Consider the following 18,048-nt stretch of genomic DNA (forward strand, 5'->3'; position numbering starts at 1 on the left):
GCTCTTCTGTTACTGTCTTATGGTTCCTATAACTTGCTAGATACTATGTAGATGATCACCGATCTTGCTTGGTCTTAGCAGTCTTAAGAAGCCATCCTGAATTTCCCTCTGGTATGGCAGACTGCGGCATTACAGCCCTTTTTAGGACAGCCAGCCACTGCCAACCACCCTTGAGAAATCTTAAGAGGGCGAAGCGGGGCCAAAGGGGTTAAGTTTTCAGGCAGTGCAGCAGGGTTACTCGGCTGTAGTGAGGCAGAGCCCCTAGTACCCATCCCTTCTTTACCTTCCAAACTCGAAGCGGGAGGTAGCTCTTGAGTCCCTCCCCCAGTCTCTAGTAGTAGTCAACATCGTCAACAACATCGTTATATTAATAAACCTTGAGGTCCTGTTGTAATGCGTTTGGGATTTACACTTTTACTGTGAGGCTTTCCTGTGAGAGCATTATTCTGCTGGTCGGGAACACCTGCCTCAGGTCCAGGCGAGGTACGGTTGTATTCAGCAAATACCCAGTTGTTCTCCTGACAGCTTTGCCCGCTGCCTCCTCGGCTGTCCTCATCTGTCACCTCTCGCAGCCGCTGTACCGAGGGCACCGGCTGCATTCCACGTGTTACCGGCTGCAGCAGGCAAGCAGCTCCCCTCAGCCCGAGGTGCCGCGCACCCTGCGAGCCGCGGCGTTACTATTAGGCTGCCCAAGCCCGACGCCTGCTCCTCCCGCCCTCGCCGCTCGCCTGGCACTCGCAGCACCCGCACCGCCTCCCGGGCAGCCCCCCCAGCGCCCGAGGCGTCCGGCGGGGCGCGGGGGCCGCCCCCGGGCCGGGCATGCTCAGTGGCGGCGGCCGGTGCGGCGGGGCCGGCCTTGGCCCCGCTGCCAGCCCGCGGCCGCTGCCGGGCGGGGAGGGGCCGCTGCGGGCGCTGCGCTCCTTCCCCATGGGCAGCCGGGCGGCCGAGGGCGCGGGGGGCGAGGGACTGGCAGGTGTGAGGCGGGGGCGGCCTGCCTTCCTCCGGTAGCGCGGGGCTCTGCCCGCTGCCGAAGGGCCGCTCCGCACCGCCGGAGCCCGCGCTGGAGAAGGGAGCTGGCGTGCGGCGGTGGGGCGGGCTTCTGTTTGAGTCCCGCGGTGCCGCGCCGCGGGGCTGTCCGAGCACCGGGGCTGTCGGAGGGCGGTGCGGGCTCAGACGCGCGCCGGGGCGGCTGGAGCGGTCCCGGAGCGCCGCGGGCTGCCCCGCAGCGGTACCCGCGGAGCCAGGGCGGGGGGCAGCTCCTGCTTTCGGTTCGGGCTGCGGGGCTGCTGCGGGGCTGCTGCGGGCTGGCACCGCGCGGGGACCCGATGCCCGTACGGCCAAGTTTGCTCTCCTGCCTGGAGAGAAGTAGCACGGCTTTGACTTCAGTTCCTCAGAGCCGGTCGGGCATAAGTATTTTAATTTTCAAACCTGGATTGCAAATTGTGTTTCCCTCTGTCACTTTGTAACACCTTTTCTTTTTTCCTGTTTCGTTTTAAGAAGATGGAACGCCAGAAGCACTCGATGGGGGGTCAAGGAGGCTTACCAGGGAACAGCTATTTACGATGGCTGCGACAGCCTCCATAAACTTCAGTTCCATGATATGCTATTCAATCCTGGGACCCTTTTTCCCTTCAGAGGTAAACAGACAACTTAGCCAGCTACTCTTAGGTTTATTTTTTGTATGTTGAAACTTGTAAAAGGATCTTGAACACTGGTGGGACCTTTTTGCCTGTGTGTAAGCACTGAGTTTGACTTCCCAGTTGTAGGAATTCGTGGTGGTAGCCTAATGCTGGCTAAAATAGATTTAGTGTATGTAATGGTGACCTGGCTCCTGTCCATGGGCTAATTTCATCTTCTCCGTGGCTGCAGGGGAGAGAGCAAACTAATGATATGAGATAGAAGTTGAAATGGATGCTTGGTGAAAAGAAAGAGGTTTTTGCCCAGTGTTACATGGTAGTTTGGTAGTAGAGCCTAGATTAAAACTCTGCCTGGGAACTGACTTGCATTTCAGTGCCTTAGGCACTCAGTGACTCTTTAGTTACAGCTGCCTCTCTCTTAGCTCATGCTGGGCCATAGACACTAGGTTAAGCTTTCCAACGTAGCAACTCTAGGGGAAAATAATAATCTCAAAGTTATGTTGAGTGAATACAATGTTTGAATAGAGGTGAAAAAAAATGGTCATGGTGCCTTTGCAGCAGAAGTCCCATTTCTCTCATGACCAAGTTGTTCCCAAGTGTTAACAAAGAAATGTTGCAATTATTTTTGCTCTAAATATTCTTATTTACTGCTTGAAGGCAAGCAAGTGTATTTTGCCTGTTGGATAAGGAAAAAATTTGGTGCTTACTGTGGGGAGACATGATACATACACTTCACTGCCTTCTTACTACATGAGGGTTCAAAACTTTGTAGCTATCTCCATTGCACACCAGCGGAAGCCACCTGTGTGAAGACTGGTTACCTGTTACAAACAGCAGTGTTTCCATTGAGGAAAGAAGGTTTCTTTTCCCTTGATGACAAATAGCTTTATTAGAAGTGAAATGTTTTTAAATTACTGTGTTGTGACCTTATGAGCCTGTACTGCCTTTGAGAAAGGAAATTGCTTTGTAACTGCACTGATAGAGAATTTTCTAAAAAGTTAACTGTACAAGGCATGAATGATAGCCACCTCAAGAATTTGCCTCCATCTTCACACAGTTGTGATCTTTTTTTGCAGGCAGAAAAAAAAGGTGCCAGTAGCACCGTTGTTGGCCTGATTTTTGGATGCTTTGCTTTGTTCAATTTCTTGGCTTCTTTAATCATGGGATATTATGTAAGTATAGTTGAAGCTATAACATTTCTGTCACGACACAGGTTGGTACATGAAGACAGTCCTCTTAAGGCTGAGAAAAGAGATGTCTCTTCAGTAGCACTCCTGCAGGCTTGTGTCTGTAGGAACTGAAGCCTGGGCAGTCAGTCTGGATCTGATCTAAGTCTTGTCAGTACAACTTAAAAATTACTCTTCTGTAGTTCTTGAGGGTGGCACAGGGTGGTGGACCTTTAGCTGATTTGTTTCTCTGGCTAATTGATCTCTTTGCTTCAGAGCAATCTGCGGATTGATTGTCCTTTCTATTACCTCCTTTCCCTCTGCCCCTCATTTTACTTTTTGTGCTTACTGATGTATTTTGTTTGCCTATGGCATTGCTCTTAAGGTGTTTTGTTTGGGTTTTTTTTCTTTAGTTAGTTTCATCCCTTTTTTTCTGGTATGTTGTTTTTGTTTTAACTTTTCCTTCTGAGACTCTGCTGAGTCGCTTGGTATTCCTTTCCACTTTATTATACAGCAAGATGAAATAAATGTCTCCAGCTCTTGTAAATTCAGTTTTCCCACAGATTCAGAATTTTTCTCATGCTGAAGAAATTGCAAATAGATTGTATTACAGCTTGTTTATTTATGTGCTGGAGCACTTCTGCCTAGGCATTTTTGTCTAGGGCTGCTCTGGATCATACCCAAAGTTGGTTCTGCTGCAGTTTTTCAGTCTTCTCTTTCTTTGGCTAGGCAATCTCTTTACTGACCCCATGGTGAATGGTTTTCTCTGGTGGTGAGGTGGCTCATCAAGGTGTCACACAAGTGCCATTAAGAAGTCCAGTCTTGGTGCCTGTGGTGGCTTTCAACTATGGCTCAACCATCACAAAGTACTTTGCAGGGAGAGAGAGAGTAGGCACACCATCCTTACTGCGGACAGGTGAAGTGAGAGGTGGACAGTCCAGCAATGACAAATCCTGAGGGTTTCAGTGAAACTCAGCAAAATATTTGCTTTAGTAATAATGGCTGAAACACAGGAACTTTATCCAGGCCTGAACAATAAAAGAGTCTGAAATACCTGCTGACCTTAGGGGAAGTTACAGCATGGAATTAGAAGCTTAGATGTACTTTGTTACAGGAGCGAGTTAGCTTTATGACATGCCTGTTGTAGTCCTTCACCCTGGTGATGGAGCTTGACGTGAAAGAAAGTGAGATTCTTTCCTTGGTAATGAATGGAAAAGCCTGAAGCTCTTGTGCTTCCTGTGCCAAAGCTTTGTGCTATTAAAGGTTGTGATAAATTTGCTTTAAAATCAGCTTCTGTTGACTCTCCTGAGCAATACATGTGACAGGTATTACTGACTTGGCATCGCTGATGGTGCTGGAGGGGAATATATTACTTTCTACTTGTTTATCATGAGAAATGCTGCTGTAAACAGCTGCTCAGCAGAAGCTGCAGCTCAGCACTGGGAATTAGTGGACTGCATCATTGTCTTACCATTCTGAAAACTGGGTTAAGTCACTTAACCATTTAGAGTATTTTTAGGTTCAGTATGACATGAGCCACACCAGCTGGAGCAGTGCCTCCAGGTCTTTCATTCACATAGGCTATAAAGTGCCCACAATATTTTGATTTCTGAACAGTAACTTACTATGAAAGACACTTGTTCTTGTCTTGAAAAAATAACACGCAAAAATGGTATTTAATTTACAGCTTACCCATATTGGAGCAAAATTCATGTTTGTGGCAGGGATGTTTGTTTCTGGATGCGTGACCATTCTGTTTGGGTGAGTAATTTGTTTTGATTGGTTTCATTGCTTTTGCCTTATAATCCTTTTCATTCATATGAAAAGATGGACACAAAACAAAACTGGAAACTCTTGGGCATAGTTCGGGTATTGGTTAGGTCACGTAAATTTTACATCTTTACTTTTTGTCTATCCCTTGTAAAGCAGAATGAACACTTCTCCATTTCGGTAGGTTTCAAATCCTGTTAAGTGTTTTGAAAGCAAAGGAGGAAAGTTCTACATACTTACATAACCATAGTTGTTGAACAACAAGAAGTCTGTCAAAATGCAGCAATAAGGAGAATGTTTATGCATAATGTTTCAATTATTATTTTCTTAACAATACTGAGTGCAAATTAGAAGATTTGCCTGGCAAACACAGAGGCTAAGCCACTCATTTTAGCAAAATATAGGTTTTATTAACAATGAAGGAAGCTGTTAATAGGTAATTGTAGCTCATTGCACCAGACTCTGTGCACAGTTGCTTGGAAAAGCTATGAAATACAACATAAAATGATGGCATTGGAATTTTTCAGAGTTTATGTTTTTTTGTTCTCTATTCACCAACAAAAAAGGGGGAAAAGGGAAAAGCTGCCAAAAATCGTTTGGTTGAGTTTGAATTACTTCACCAATGTGATTGTTGTGGTTTGCTTTTTTCTAGGATGCTGGACAAGGTGCCAAGTGGACCAATGTTCATTGGATTCTGCTTTTTAGTAAGAGCAATAGATGCAGTAGGTTTTGCAGCAGCAATGACAGCATCATTTTCAATCCTTGCAAAGGCATTTCCCAGTAATATAGCTACTGTGCTGGTAAGTGCAAAAACCAATGCTACAGCTGGGTAACCACAATATGATAAATTGCCAGTAGGCGGCCTAAAGCCAGGAGGAGAGGAATGCACTGTTTAATGTGCAGGGGTATTTGAGATAATTACTTAAAGTTTGTTTGTAATTTGAAATCACAATTCTAGAACAGGCTTAGACCTTTGCATAACTTCAGTTAGATATAAATTAAGCAGTATGTATTAGCTGCTTATGTTTTGAAGACAGCTGATTATTGATGGCAGTAGTTATCTCTTTAGTTGAAATCAGACTCTTAAAACTCTAATACTGCTTTTAGTGTCTACTTCTACATGAATGTAAGAATTCATGTGGATTGAGTCAAGAAATGTGATTAATTAATTCAAATAGTGTTGATCTAAATGACTGAAAGATCCAAAACTCAAACCAATTTTTGTTTCAGTTTTCTAATGTATTATTAAAAGTGATGTGTGAGGGGAGCTAGAATTACGTGAAATCTGGAGAGCAATATTTCTAGTCATCAATGATTCATTTTAACTGGAGATAATACCCTTATTTAGTTGGTTTTTATGGTGTTAGGAAAAAAATAAAGTTTTGCATTTAGTAAAATGCTGCTTTTTCATTCTTTTTCAATAAACTGTGGTTTCTATTAAAATAGACACTGACAGAAATAACTGGGTTAAATTTTAGTGAGTGATCAGCTTTAAGAATGTCCTTCAGAATATTTAGTAAAATTGGAAAAGCTGATGCTTTTATTAATGTTGTTTTTAAAATGTATAGTTATTTCTATAAATAAATGTCTATAAAATATTATTTCCTAACTAGCACAAAACATACTAAATTGTATCAGCATTGAGGAGCTGGTCGTTTCTTTGGAAGGCAGGCTATAGATTGCAATCATGTTTTGGATTTCTTCAGTCAATAAGGTTAAGGTTTCCTGTTTGCAAATTTTAAAATGTAATTTAAATAGGTAAGAAACTTAACCTTGATTTAAAGGGATTTAGTTACCTATTTTATAAGATTTCAATGAAGTTCTGTGGTGGCAGCACAATAAACATGGTGCACACCTCAAAATGGTAAGTAGTGGTGAAGGTCACCTCAAGAGGACAGTCAAAAATGCTACACAGCTGTGGCTGGGTAGCTACCTTTGTTTAAAATAGAGAAAGGGTCCTGTCAGGAGATGGGTCGCTTTTAAATGTTGGTCTGTTCACCTTATTATATACTCTAATGTCTTGTTCTGTATGAGAAGAAAACCTTCAGATTCATTCATGTAGACTTACTGTCCTTAAGTGGACGCGATGGAAGGTTCTTGTTACTGTTCCTCTGCTCATGGTGATGGCAGAGGCAGGAGGAAGAAGGAGCTGATTAGTTGAAGCAAGGTGCATCCTAGGGTAAAATCATAAAGCCTAAAAGAATGAATGAGGGATTTTCAGCTTTGCTTTCTATTGCTCTTGTTGATAATCCTAGATACTGGAAAGCACTTTCCTTATCCTTTTGGTACCAGTTTTCATCCCACCTTTTACCCGTTGGATATCCTAGAGAATGTATGGGGAATTTATTAAATGAAGGCATGTTAACCTTGTTGAAGTGGGAAGTTCAGTGTCTATAAACAATATCCTTTTACTGGAGGAGGTATGACCTTCAGAACATAAGCAATATCACTTTTCTTAATATATCAGGTTTACCTTATCTTCGCCTGATCTGTAATAATGCAGTGCCTCCACTCCTCACCCCATCCCAGTAATTTATAAACTTAGAAGGGCTAAATGATTTAGAGCCTGACTCAAACTGAAATCCCACTAATCATAAATATTATGTATGGTTGGTGAGCAGCACCAGTAAAAGCATTGTTTGGGTGCAGTTATGTTAACCCATGTCTATTGCATGTGTTGAAATTTACTGGAATGTCTCAAATCTATCTAGAATTTGGTAGTCATATATGCTTGAGGACTTGGTAGTTATATGCTGTTACTAGTTATTTCCTTTCCTAGGATGGAAAAGGCTGGGACCCTAGGCTGACCAAGGATAAAGAACTTGGCAGTTGCTGACTGTGTCCACTTTTGGCCCATTTGACCACTCTGACTGGTATCAGTAAAATTAAAGCTGAGGATTAATCCCTATACTATCTTCCTGGGTCCCAGAAGTCAGCAAAACTGTAACGGTTATTGCCATCAACTGTTACTTGTTAAAAGGGAGTAGTTTAAGCACTGATGAGCCAAGTATTGAGGTGGATGATGACAGTGATGACTATGGTGTTATAACAAAAGATTTCAGTGTAACTGTATTATTGTCCTTTTGAAAATCGGTATCTTAAAAAATATGCTAGATTAATAAATTATAGCCAACGTAATTGGAATTAGTTATTCCTGTTGCAGTTTCAGTGTTATTTTCTGCTCCTAGTCTGTGAATCCAAATGGTCAGTTAGAGAGATAAAGCTTTAACTTGGCACATGTACCTCATCCCACAAGATGATGACGCACCCAAGTACTTGAGGTTGGGCCCCCCCACTCAGGCTGGAGAGTGGCAGAGATGATCACTTCGCTGTCTCCTGGAGCAGGCTGCCCAGGGCAGTGGTGGAGTCACCATCCCTGGAGGTATTTAAGGGTTGAATAAATGTAGTGCTTAGGGATACGGTTTAGTTAAAAATTTGTCACTGTTAGGTTGATGGTTGGACTTGGTGATCTTGAAGGTCTTTTCCAACCAAGGTAATTCTTTGATTCCTGAGGAAAATTGATTGTATTTATTGTTACACTAGAGAGTCTCACTTTTTTTTCCTTTCTATTTCATCCTTTAGGGCAGCCTTGAAATTTTCACAGGACTTGGACTGGTGCTGGGCCCACCTTTAGGTGGCTTTTTGTACCAATCATTTGGTTATGAGGTCCCTTTCATTACACTGGGATGTGTGGTGTTGGTCTTGGTGCCTGTGAATATGTGCATATTACCAAAATACGGTAAGCACTCTTCTTCCTGTCTCCTTCACTCATCTCAGTTTCTCATGGATGTAACTGCTTTAGAAAAATACCAGTTTCTGGAGTCTGAGCCAACTCAGAGGGCAAAGCTCCAGCTGAATTCACTTTTGTGATCTTGATCAGGCCCATGTTTTAATGCAAGATAAAATGAATGTGTGCAGATGGCCTGAATGAATCCAACACCTCATGCTCATCTCTGAAAACACCAAGAAGTCTGTGTGGAAGTAAACTGAGATAAATTTTTTGTTTTCTTTTGTCTCTCTAGCTTCAGGGCTTGTAACGGATCAGTTATGTCTGCTTAGTATCAGCTTGCCATTGTAGCTAGTTGAAGAAAAGCCAGACACAGGTTTTGCCTAAAACAAGATAACTTGACATGTTTGAGGGGTTAGTAGAGTCGGGGTGAAATCAGAATTATAGGGAAAACAAAAGGGTTTTATTTGTACTGAATGATTCAAGATCTTATTAACATGAAATAATGTTAAAATTAATGAATGAGGGATTTAACTAGAGTCCTGGAGGTCATAAATTTTATTAAATTTTAGATGATACCGCTTGACCAAAAAGTTACCTTAAAGTTAAGTCTTCATGCAAGCTTACAGTTCTGTTAGTCTTTTCTAGAAAAAAAAAATAGTAACTTTAAAATATAGTGGGTTTCTTTTTTTTTCTTTTTTTCCCATTAAATATGAAAACCTTGGGGAATAACTTGATATATATGGCTGTTAGGAGAAGCTTACAGGGGTTAACCATGTGCTGCTTGTGCTAGCTTCCCCCCCACCTCCTCAAGCTCTGAAGTTGTATGAGGTCATGATATTTACTGGCCAATTTGAAGCTACGTTGAAGAAATGTTAGCTCTGAGCTGGTGGATGCTAGTGAATGAACCTCACTTCTGTAGGTACTTGGGGACAGCCTTGAACTGTTAGAGCTCCATCAGCATCAGGAGGGACGTGCAACTTAGAAATTATGCCTAAGCATGAAGAAGCTTCCTGTCTGGAGTACAAATGGAAGATACAGGAAACCTGAATGATGAGGAGATGCTTAAAAATTCAGACAGATCTCACCTGATAGGCAGCAGACTTTTAATTTGACTTTCAAAACGTATTTCTCTGATTGGATATGAATGATTCACAGGTGTGTGCACATGTTTGTGTTAAGTTGAGCTGCATCTGAGAGATTTTCATTGTGGCAGGGCTAGCAAAGAAGTAACTGTGTTTTCATGAAACTGGGAATAATATATGCTTTTGTTCTTTTCAGGTTGAGGATTTGCAATGTTGAAAACTAAATTGTGCACTTTTCTTTTATTCAGCTACCACACCTGAGTTTTTAATATAAAAAACAGAATAGCGCATAATAGTCTACTATTGACTTTAATCTGTTAGATAATAGGACAATAAAAGGTAAATACCAGTTTCTTTTCTGAAGCAAGAAGGTCAATCATAAGCTTGTGCTACTGAAAATAATGCAGTTTTCCCTTCCTTTTTTATTTAAACAGATTCAGTCCCTAGTAAGGACTCCTTTTGGAAGCTCGTTCTTCTGCCAAAAGTGTTACTACTCTGTCTTACTATATTTTCTCTAAGTGCATGCTTGGGCTTTTTGGATCCAACAATGTCTCTATTTATAATAGAGAAGGTAAGTCCTTGTAACAAGCAGGATAGTCCTGACTTGCTAAATAGTGAAAAGCTGATTATAGATGGTGTTTAAATATCCCAAACAAAATTAAGCATTATCCAACTCCAGTGATTTAATTAACTTAATACTTTGGTTTCCAAATAACTTGATTTCCACAGCACTGACAATTCAGTTTCCATTTATACCATCTGTCACTGCCAAGTCTTAGTAACTTTGAGAATGGGGAAATGCTTGGCCCTTAAAACGCATCCATTTTCCACTCAGCTTTCAAGTGCTGAGTACCTTCTCTGGACAGGGTATAGCAGCTAGTTTTGTCAACTGGGGACTTTTTCTTCCTTTCTGAAAGCAAATTCTGTAAAATTGCAACAGTCACACTGTTACATCTCTTAATAAGGATATTTGCTTTTGGGGACATAATGTCACAGCCCTGCCTTCCTGTACAGCTTTCCCAAAATTTAAGTTTAAAACTAATTTTGAACTTATTTTAATATTTATCTGTTTGTTTCCTACTAAATTTTGTTTTCACCATGTTTTTTATGATAGTGAATTTGAAGTAAACAGTTTTACTCTGTTCCTGTATGAAATTAAGCAGTGCTTTTTGAGTGGCTTATTTAATTGTTTTTCCAGGCAAAAGCATTTTACAGGTTGTAGTGCTCCTCTGCCTAGTCCAGCATTTAGAGCTCTTATCCAGGGTGGAGGAGAGTTGGTGCTAACCTTTTCCATCAGTGGAGATGTGAATGTATGTCTTCCACAACCCGGGAGGGATCTGTAATTATCCCACCGTAGAATATTGGACACTGTTGTGGCTCTTATGCTTTCCCTCTGCTCTGTGCTAACAGATACTTGCTGTGAAAGGACTGTAGCCTATTTGGCAAGGTGTTTTAAGCACTAAATGAGAATTACTAGCATGTGCTTATAAGACGACAAGGAAATAGTGCATATTTAGATAACCCATGCCACATGAAACATCTTGGAATTCCTTCAAACTGGTAGTTAAAGCACTTGCTTGAGAGACTTAATATGCTTTTGGTTCATTAAACATTTTGTTTCAGTATAAAATTGTGACTGCATTAGCAAAATGTAGACCTCACGGTGCTTGCAAAAAGCCTTTAATTCATTCTCATGAAAATCCTCCCTTGGTTGAAAAGTCAGAGTTGTGTTTTATAGCACTACTTACTTTTAAGATGTACTGATGAGCAGTGCATGACTACCATATTAATGCTTTTCTAAGTGGAAGTAAAACTGGATTGGAGAGGTACAGACTAAATCCAGCCAAATTTCAGTGTCTGAAGTGTCCCTTTCAAATGTGCCAGATATTAATTTTAGAATCCAGTTTACTGGCATAGAGACATAGCATAGTGTTTCCTCTTCAGATTATTTAGGTTCTGTCTGAGTACAGTTGTGTCAGGCATTGTCATTCATGCCTAGAAACATAAATGAAGGAAACTGGAGCTCTGCTGATGACTTCAAATGCTTGAAAAACCTCTGTATGGTATTGGTAAAATACTTTAAATCATGCATTTCAGAATTTGACCTAAAATGTAATTCTTGGATTGTCCTTTAATGAATGTAGCCTATATTGCTGTTTTGTTTTGTTGGTTTTTTTTGTCTTCCTATCCAATAGTTCAAACTCCCAGCTGGTTATGTGGGCTTGGTATTCCTTGGTTTGGCACTCTTGTACTCCCTGTCTTCTCCTCTGCTTGGACTCCTAAGTGATAAGCTGCCAGTGAGTACTATTTGCTGTTTGTGCCGGATTAGTAAAGCACTCTGTACATTTAATTAAAACTGGAGGATTTCCCATATTGAAGTGATAGCCAGATTGACAGACACTGCAAATTGATCAAGGAAACCTAGGGTTTGAATGCTCTGCATGAAGGACAGTTCCAGTTTTCTGACACTTTTTTTCTCTGACACAAACTAATAGTGGCCTATGTACATGAGAATTACATGAGATGGAATTTGATGTTTCTCACACTAAGGAAGAGTAAGGCCTAAAATACTTGGCTGCCACTTTTGTTCAGTATCCTGAAGAAATCTCTGTATGAAGAAGCTGGTGCCAGTCATTGTGTTGCTGGTGAGGAAACATGAATTTAGTGTTTCCTTGTGTTCCTCAGAACTGGCAAAGAAATAGTGAATTCCCAGTTTGTGTGTAATAATGGTCTCTCCAGGAACAGCACTTTTTAGAGGATGAAGATTTAGAAAGGAGGTATTGGGAAAGATGCAATAGTTCCATGACAAATTCACATCTTTAAATTACATACCTCTTCCTTTTCTTTCACAGTACCTCAGGAAGTGGCTGCTGGTATCTGGAGGCTTACTGACAGCACTGTGCTTTTTCTTCTTAGGACCTGCTCCTGTACTGCACATTGAAAGGTACAGAACTGCTGCTTCTTGTACCTTGACTCTTGACCTTGTTTTTGTGATAGCTATCATGACCCTAGTTGTGATAGCTATAACTAGTCTATAATTAGCAATTATATTATTCCATTATATAACAAGTCTATAGTTAGCACCTCTGACCATGAAACGGGGCTTTTTTTACTTCTGACATGAGACTGTCAGTGTAAAGCGGTGGAAGTATCTGAAAATAGAGATTTCACAGCTTTGTAAAATAGATCCTTTTCCTTTGCTTTTTGTTAGTGTGTTGCTCATGTTAATGTGTATGGTGGGAAGAATGCTGGTTTTTCTTTTCCTTTCCTCCCAGTTCTGAGGCATTTCCAGTGCAGCAGAACAAAGTTCCCTTTCTTTCTTGTTTTTCAGTGTTCTCAATTTTCTCAGTGTTTCTTAACTATGGGTTTTATTTTCATGGCTATGCTGGAGTATTGATTTTTCTTCTCTCTGTATATAACTTACTGAGGAAAATGCCAGGTTATAGCTTTGTTTTCAGCTAGCCAAGTGAAGACAATGTCAGTTGCATCTAAACACAGCATGGCTATAGATGTCAAGTTAGTTCACAGCAAAACATTCTGGTACATTTACAAAACAGCTGTACAGTCCATTTGTCCTAGGTCTACTCTGTTAAAGATGATGACAGGTTTGCTAATGTGCAGAATTAATCAACTACTTCCTTCTAGACTTCTAATTTTTAAAGAAGATCATACATTTGAAATGTTTGATCTGGTGAGAAAATCAGTAAAATCTTCAATGTTCTTTTCTAAGTCTATTTGGGTATAATATGCTACAAAATTTTAGCTGCAGATCCTTTGTGCAACAGGCAAATCTGGAGCTTGGACATACGTATTGCTGAATTATGCTTGTCTGTTTATCTCTTTTTTATGTGCTCCTCTTAAAATGAACTGCATTTGATGGGGAAATACTTAATTTGAGCACAGGATTGACAAGTTCTTCCACAAAGTCTTTTTCTTAAGCATCAAACTGTATTTTCATGTCTTAGTGTTCAATTGAAGTAGCATTCTTCTTGACTTCAAGGACTCTAGTTTTCTGGTCAGTCATGGAGAGCTGATATAACAGCCTTCAGTCAAAAGGGGTCTGTACTTGAGAGTCTTCAGCAACTAACGTCTTTTAAATGCCTCTTTTTCAGTCGGCTGTGGATGTTTGTGCTAATGCTGGTTTTGATTGGCCTTTCCCTTGGCATGAGTGCTATCCCAGTGTTTCCAGAGATCCTGCAATGTGCATAGTAAGTAACTTGGTCCAACACATCTTTCACGTTACCAACAGTAGGAAACTGCAGCTGATGTTCACAGGTGAATATGAGCTTAGGTTTTGACGTGGCTTTTTTCCATCTTTTTGAGACAAAGACAGTCAGTAACACTTAAGTGCTTCCACTGTTCTTTTGACTTAGTTTTTTTTGACTGAGCACCCTAGTCATTTTACTCCAAATATAATTTTGTAAGTGTGTACCTCAGCACTATGAAAGCCATCAGACTCTGGGTCTCACAGCATGGGACGGACCTGTCTATGGTTTCATACACATACCTTCTGAAGACAATATCAGCAAGCAGTTTTCACTGGATATTCTGACTGCATTGGCTTTAACAGCTGCACCTACAGGAGTCATACTTGCCCAAAATACAGGGTCTCTGATGTGGCTTGGCAGACCTAGAAGGGTCTTGATTTACTCTTCATAGTATGTTCCTCTTGGTCACTTCTTATAAGCGACCTCTCACTTTTTTGCCCTTACCACATGAAATCTGGGGAAAGAGCAGTGGTGTGGTGTTAAAAATCTCACCTGGAAGACATCAGAAATGAGAAGTAGCATGGCAGTCCTCCAGAGAGGCAGCAGAGAAAGTACTGGGTAAACAGACATGATTCCACTGAATACTTTTGCTTGATAACTATGTATGTATTGTGTAAATCAACAGGAGGCAAAAAACTTTATAGGGGAAGGCTGTAGACTGAGACACAATAATGTATCATACACTGTACTGTGACTGGTTTGTCTTTCTGCAGTGAGAATGGATTTCAAGAAGGGCTGAGTCTGCTGGGACTGGTGTCTGGGCTCTTCAATGCCATGTGGTCCCTTGGGTAGGTATAGCCACCTTTTTGTAAGCTATGAGTATTTGGTTGTTTTACAGTATTGCCACGCAAAAGCCTGCAGCATTACAACCAGAAGTCTTGCATTGTGGTCACTGTGTTGACCTTGATTCAGAAGGTTCTTGCTAAACAGGTGCCTGGTGGATATGTTAAAACAAAGCTTTTTACCCAGTAAAGGGTGTGGACCCTGAACTTGTCTTCCTTGAAATGCATTGCCCTGTATATCAAAAAGCTCAGTGATTAAGTGGACGTCAGTGATTAAGTGGTTGTTAGCTTGCCCTTCTGTGTGCTCATTTCTGTTGTTACAGAAATATTTAATGCTTAATATGTAGCGAGGTAGGCTCTCTTTCTTTACAAATCTAAGTCTTCCCACATGGAATGAGCTAGAAGGTATCTGCTTCTGACTAATTCTGTTCCCCTTTTTGTGTTTTCCACATTTGTCTCCTTTTGTCTGGGATAGCTTAGGGTAGAATCTTCTCTTTCAGCAATAGCCGTTCCCCAAGTTCTGTGTCTGTGTAGCTTAGCAGGGTGTGTGTGTGTTCCTTACTCAGTGGTTGCTGCAGAAGTGAAAGGAGCTACTGGCTGAGTGACCCGTCAAGAGTTGTTACTCAGTGGGATGTGAGAGTCCCCCTGTTGACAGCCTCTTTCCAGGATTTTATTTATCAGTCTCTGTGGCCCTCTGTGGCTGCAGGTGGGTTTCAGTGGTACAAATTTGCGCCATATGCACCATCAGAGAAGTAATCTGTGTAAATGCCCTGTTAGAACATGGTCCATAATGGGGCCTCTGAGCCATTCAAGATACAAAAAAGAGGGTGTTCAGCTTTCTGATGTGGTTTGTGTTTCCAGCTGAGGAGGTAGCTAGACAGGGTTACTGGAGCCATGGCAAATAAAGAATTAATACTTATTGCAGATTGTAGAAAAGTTAGGTCTGTGGAAAACAATCTCTTAGTTGAGAAAGGAATGAGAATAAGGACCAGAGGTCCTTGATCCTTGAGGTCCCTTCCAGCCTGGTATTGTGATTCTATGAATAATGGAAGGAGGCCAGGAAACGCAATAAAGAAGGTTTCTGAGAATACAGTATGTTATCTTTCTTGTTTGGGGTGTCAGTCTCTCATTTTGTTCTGTTGCAGGGCATTTGCAGGTCCCACTCTGGGAGGATTTTTAAATGAAAAGCTGGGTTTTGAATGGGCCGCAGCCATCCAAGGAGGATGGGCACTGTTAAGTGTAAGTAATGACACTATTTTTGCTTTTTATATCTATTACAGTTATGAGCTATTGCATGAGGTTTTTATTACTATTATTACAATTGTAACTGACTGTTTCTTCAAAGGGTCTTGCAACTGGAATATTCTATATCACTGAGGCAACAAAGAAAAGGTATGCTGAGACATTTATTCTTTATTTTACCTGCAGCCATATAAAGCAAAACTTTGGAAGCTATGCTTCTATTTTTTCCTCACTACCAACCTGATGATGAGTAACAAGATGAGCAGTAAAAATACTGCTTAAATAATTTGCATGGTTTCCTAAATCCCTGCTGACCTAAACAGAGACCTAGACCAGGGAATGCCTGTTCTATACAAGCAACAGGACTGTGGCATTTAACAAGCAAACCTACTGATGGTACCTTCAGGAGGGTGCCTATGAGCTGGAATTGGCTGGATGGGTGCATCCAGAGGGTAGTGGTCAATGGCTCAATGTTTGGATGGAGATTAGCGACAAGTAGTGTCCCTCGGGGATCCATACTGAGACCAGTACTGTTTAATATCTTCTTCACCTATGGCATAGATGGTGGGATCAAGTGCACCCTCAGCAAATTTGAAGATGACCCCAAGTGGAGTTATGTGGTTGACATTCCTGAGGGACAGAATGCCATCTAGAGGCACCTGGACAAGCCTGAGGAGTGGGCCTGTGTGAACCTCATGAGGTTCAAACAGGCCAAGTTGCAAGGTTCTGCTCCTGGGTCAGGGCAACCCCCAGTATCAGTACAGGGTGGAGTATTAAAGGATTGAGAACAGTACTGTGGAGAAGGACTTGAGGATGCTGGTGGACATGAGCTGACAACATGCACTTGCAGCCCAGAAGGCCAACTGTGTCCTGGGTTACATCAAAAGAAGCATGGCCAGCAGGTCAAGGGAGGTGATTCTCCCCCTCTGCTCCACTCTGGTGAAAATTGGAGTTGTTCAGCCTGGAGTAGAGAAGACTCCTGGGACACCTTATCATAATAAGGCCTTTCGATACTTAAAGGGAGTTTATAAGCTTATATGGGGACAGACTTGTTAGTAGGGCCTGTAGTGGTAGAACAAGGTGTAACGGTTTTAAACTAAACAAGGGTAGATTCAGACTAGATATGAGGAAGAAATTCTTTACTGTGAGGGTGTTGAAGCAGTGGAACAAGTTTCCCACAGAGGTAGTAGATGCTCCATCCCTGGGAACATTCAAGGTGAGGTTAGATTGGGCTCTGAGCAAACTGATGTAGTTGAAGATGTCCCTGCTCATTGCAGGGGAGTTGGACGAGATGACCTTTAAAGGTCCCTTCCAAACTAAACTGTCATGTGATTCTGTGAAATAGTTTGAAAGGAATAATATGTGGTTTTGTGCCATAGTGGGGAACCAAAGCCAGTGATCCACATAGCTCTTTCCACATAATATACAGCTTTTTTGTTACAATGTTGGTACCACATAGAAGTATCAAGAGCATATTAAACCTGTTTCTTCCCTCCTTTTGTTTTCCTTGTGCAAACAGTTCCAACCTCCAGAATCCTCCTGGTAATAATCAAGAAAGAACTCACCTGATAGACGATGAAACATAGCCAGACATACTTTCAATTATCTGTTTGTGGTTTAACCTAATGTTGAAATGAGTGGACTTAATAACTTTTCATTACTCTGGAGCAGGAATACACGATCCCTTAGTGAACAACCAGTTGTGGTTTAGTTGTAGCTGCATTACTGTTTGGAAACACTAAACACAGAGCGCCTTTCTTCTGTAAGTCCTCACGTGGATTGGCTGAAGTGATGAACAACCCTCAGACATCAGTTTGTCTAATTGTGTTCCATATATAGTGCAGCACTTCATATGAATAGGTGTGTTTTCAAATGTCTGGTTTCTATGCTTGAGTGTGCTGTGCGTTATTCTTGAGTAAAGCTACTATTTTGCTACTGTGATTTTCCATATTTTTCTAAAGAAAGTTCATTATCTTGTAATACTTTAACTGATAACATAAAATGCTGAAACAGAATTTGAAATGACAAAACAATTAAGCACAATGTTATTTTCAATAAAGCAACTTTTTTAAAGTTTTGTGAATTTTCTTAGACAAGAGTTTAAGAGACTTTTGCCTACCAGCACTTGAATTATCTTGGAAGTGCTTGAAAATGGGTGGCAAAGGTGAAAACAAGAGTTAGCATCTCCATGTAGAACTAACTGATCTTCAGTCCTGGAGGAGACTTCCCATCAAGTGTGTATGTATGTGGACATACACATACAGACTCGTGTATGTTTGTATTATATATGACAACTCAACTTGGTGTATGTGAGATCTAATTTACTAATAAATCCCAGTTGAAATGTTTTCACTAATTACCTGTGCAACAA

The 18,048-nt window shown here is 41.2% G+C and overlaps 1 protein-coding gene across 3 annotated transcripts; it reads left to right on the forward strand.

Moving 5' to 3' along the window:
* The first annotated feature begins 858 nt into the window (after positions 1-858).
* Positions 859-18,033, forward strand: SLC18B1 (solute carrier family 18 member B1). Of its 3 annotated transcripts, none has more exons than XM_051615179.1 (14): positions 859-973; positions 1,498-1,637; positions 2,714-2,809; positions 4,491-4,564; positions 5,226-5,373; positions 8,156-8,312; positions 9,820-9,956; positions 11,581-11,682; positions 12,238-12,329; positions 13,498-13,593; positions 14,367-14,441; positions 15,581-15,674; positions 15,781-15,827; positions 17,197-18,033. In XM_051615179.1, exons 1-14 carry the CDS (start codon positions 928-930, stop codon positions 17,261-17,263), a joined length of 1,371 nt encoding a protein of 456 aa, XP_051471139.1. In that variant the 5' UTR covers positions 859-927; the 3' UTR covers positions 17,264-18,033. The 3 variants fall into 3 exon arrangements, 2 of the variants coding, with proteins under 2 accessions (XP_051471139.1, XP_051471140.1); XM_051615180.1 differs by having other exon boundaries at positions 861-973; positions 1,501-1,637; XR_007889079.1 differs by lacking the exon at positions 17,197-18,033 and having other exon boundaries at positions 15,592-15,674.
* Positions 18,034-18,048: the final 15 nt, after the last annotated feature.

This window comes from Apus apus, chromosome 3 (assembly GCF_020740795.1).
Source record: "Apus apus isolate bApuApu2 chromosome 3, bApuApu2.pri.cur, whole genome shotgun sequence".
Classification (NCBI taxonomy): Eukaryota; Metazoa; Chordata; class Aves; order Apodiformes; family Apodidae; genus Apus; species Apus apus.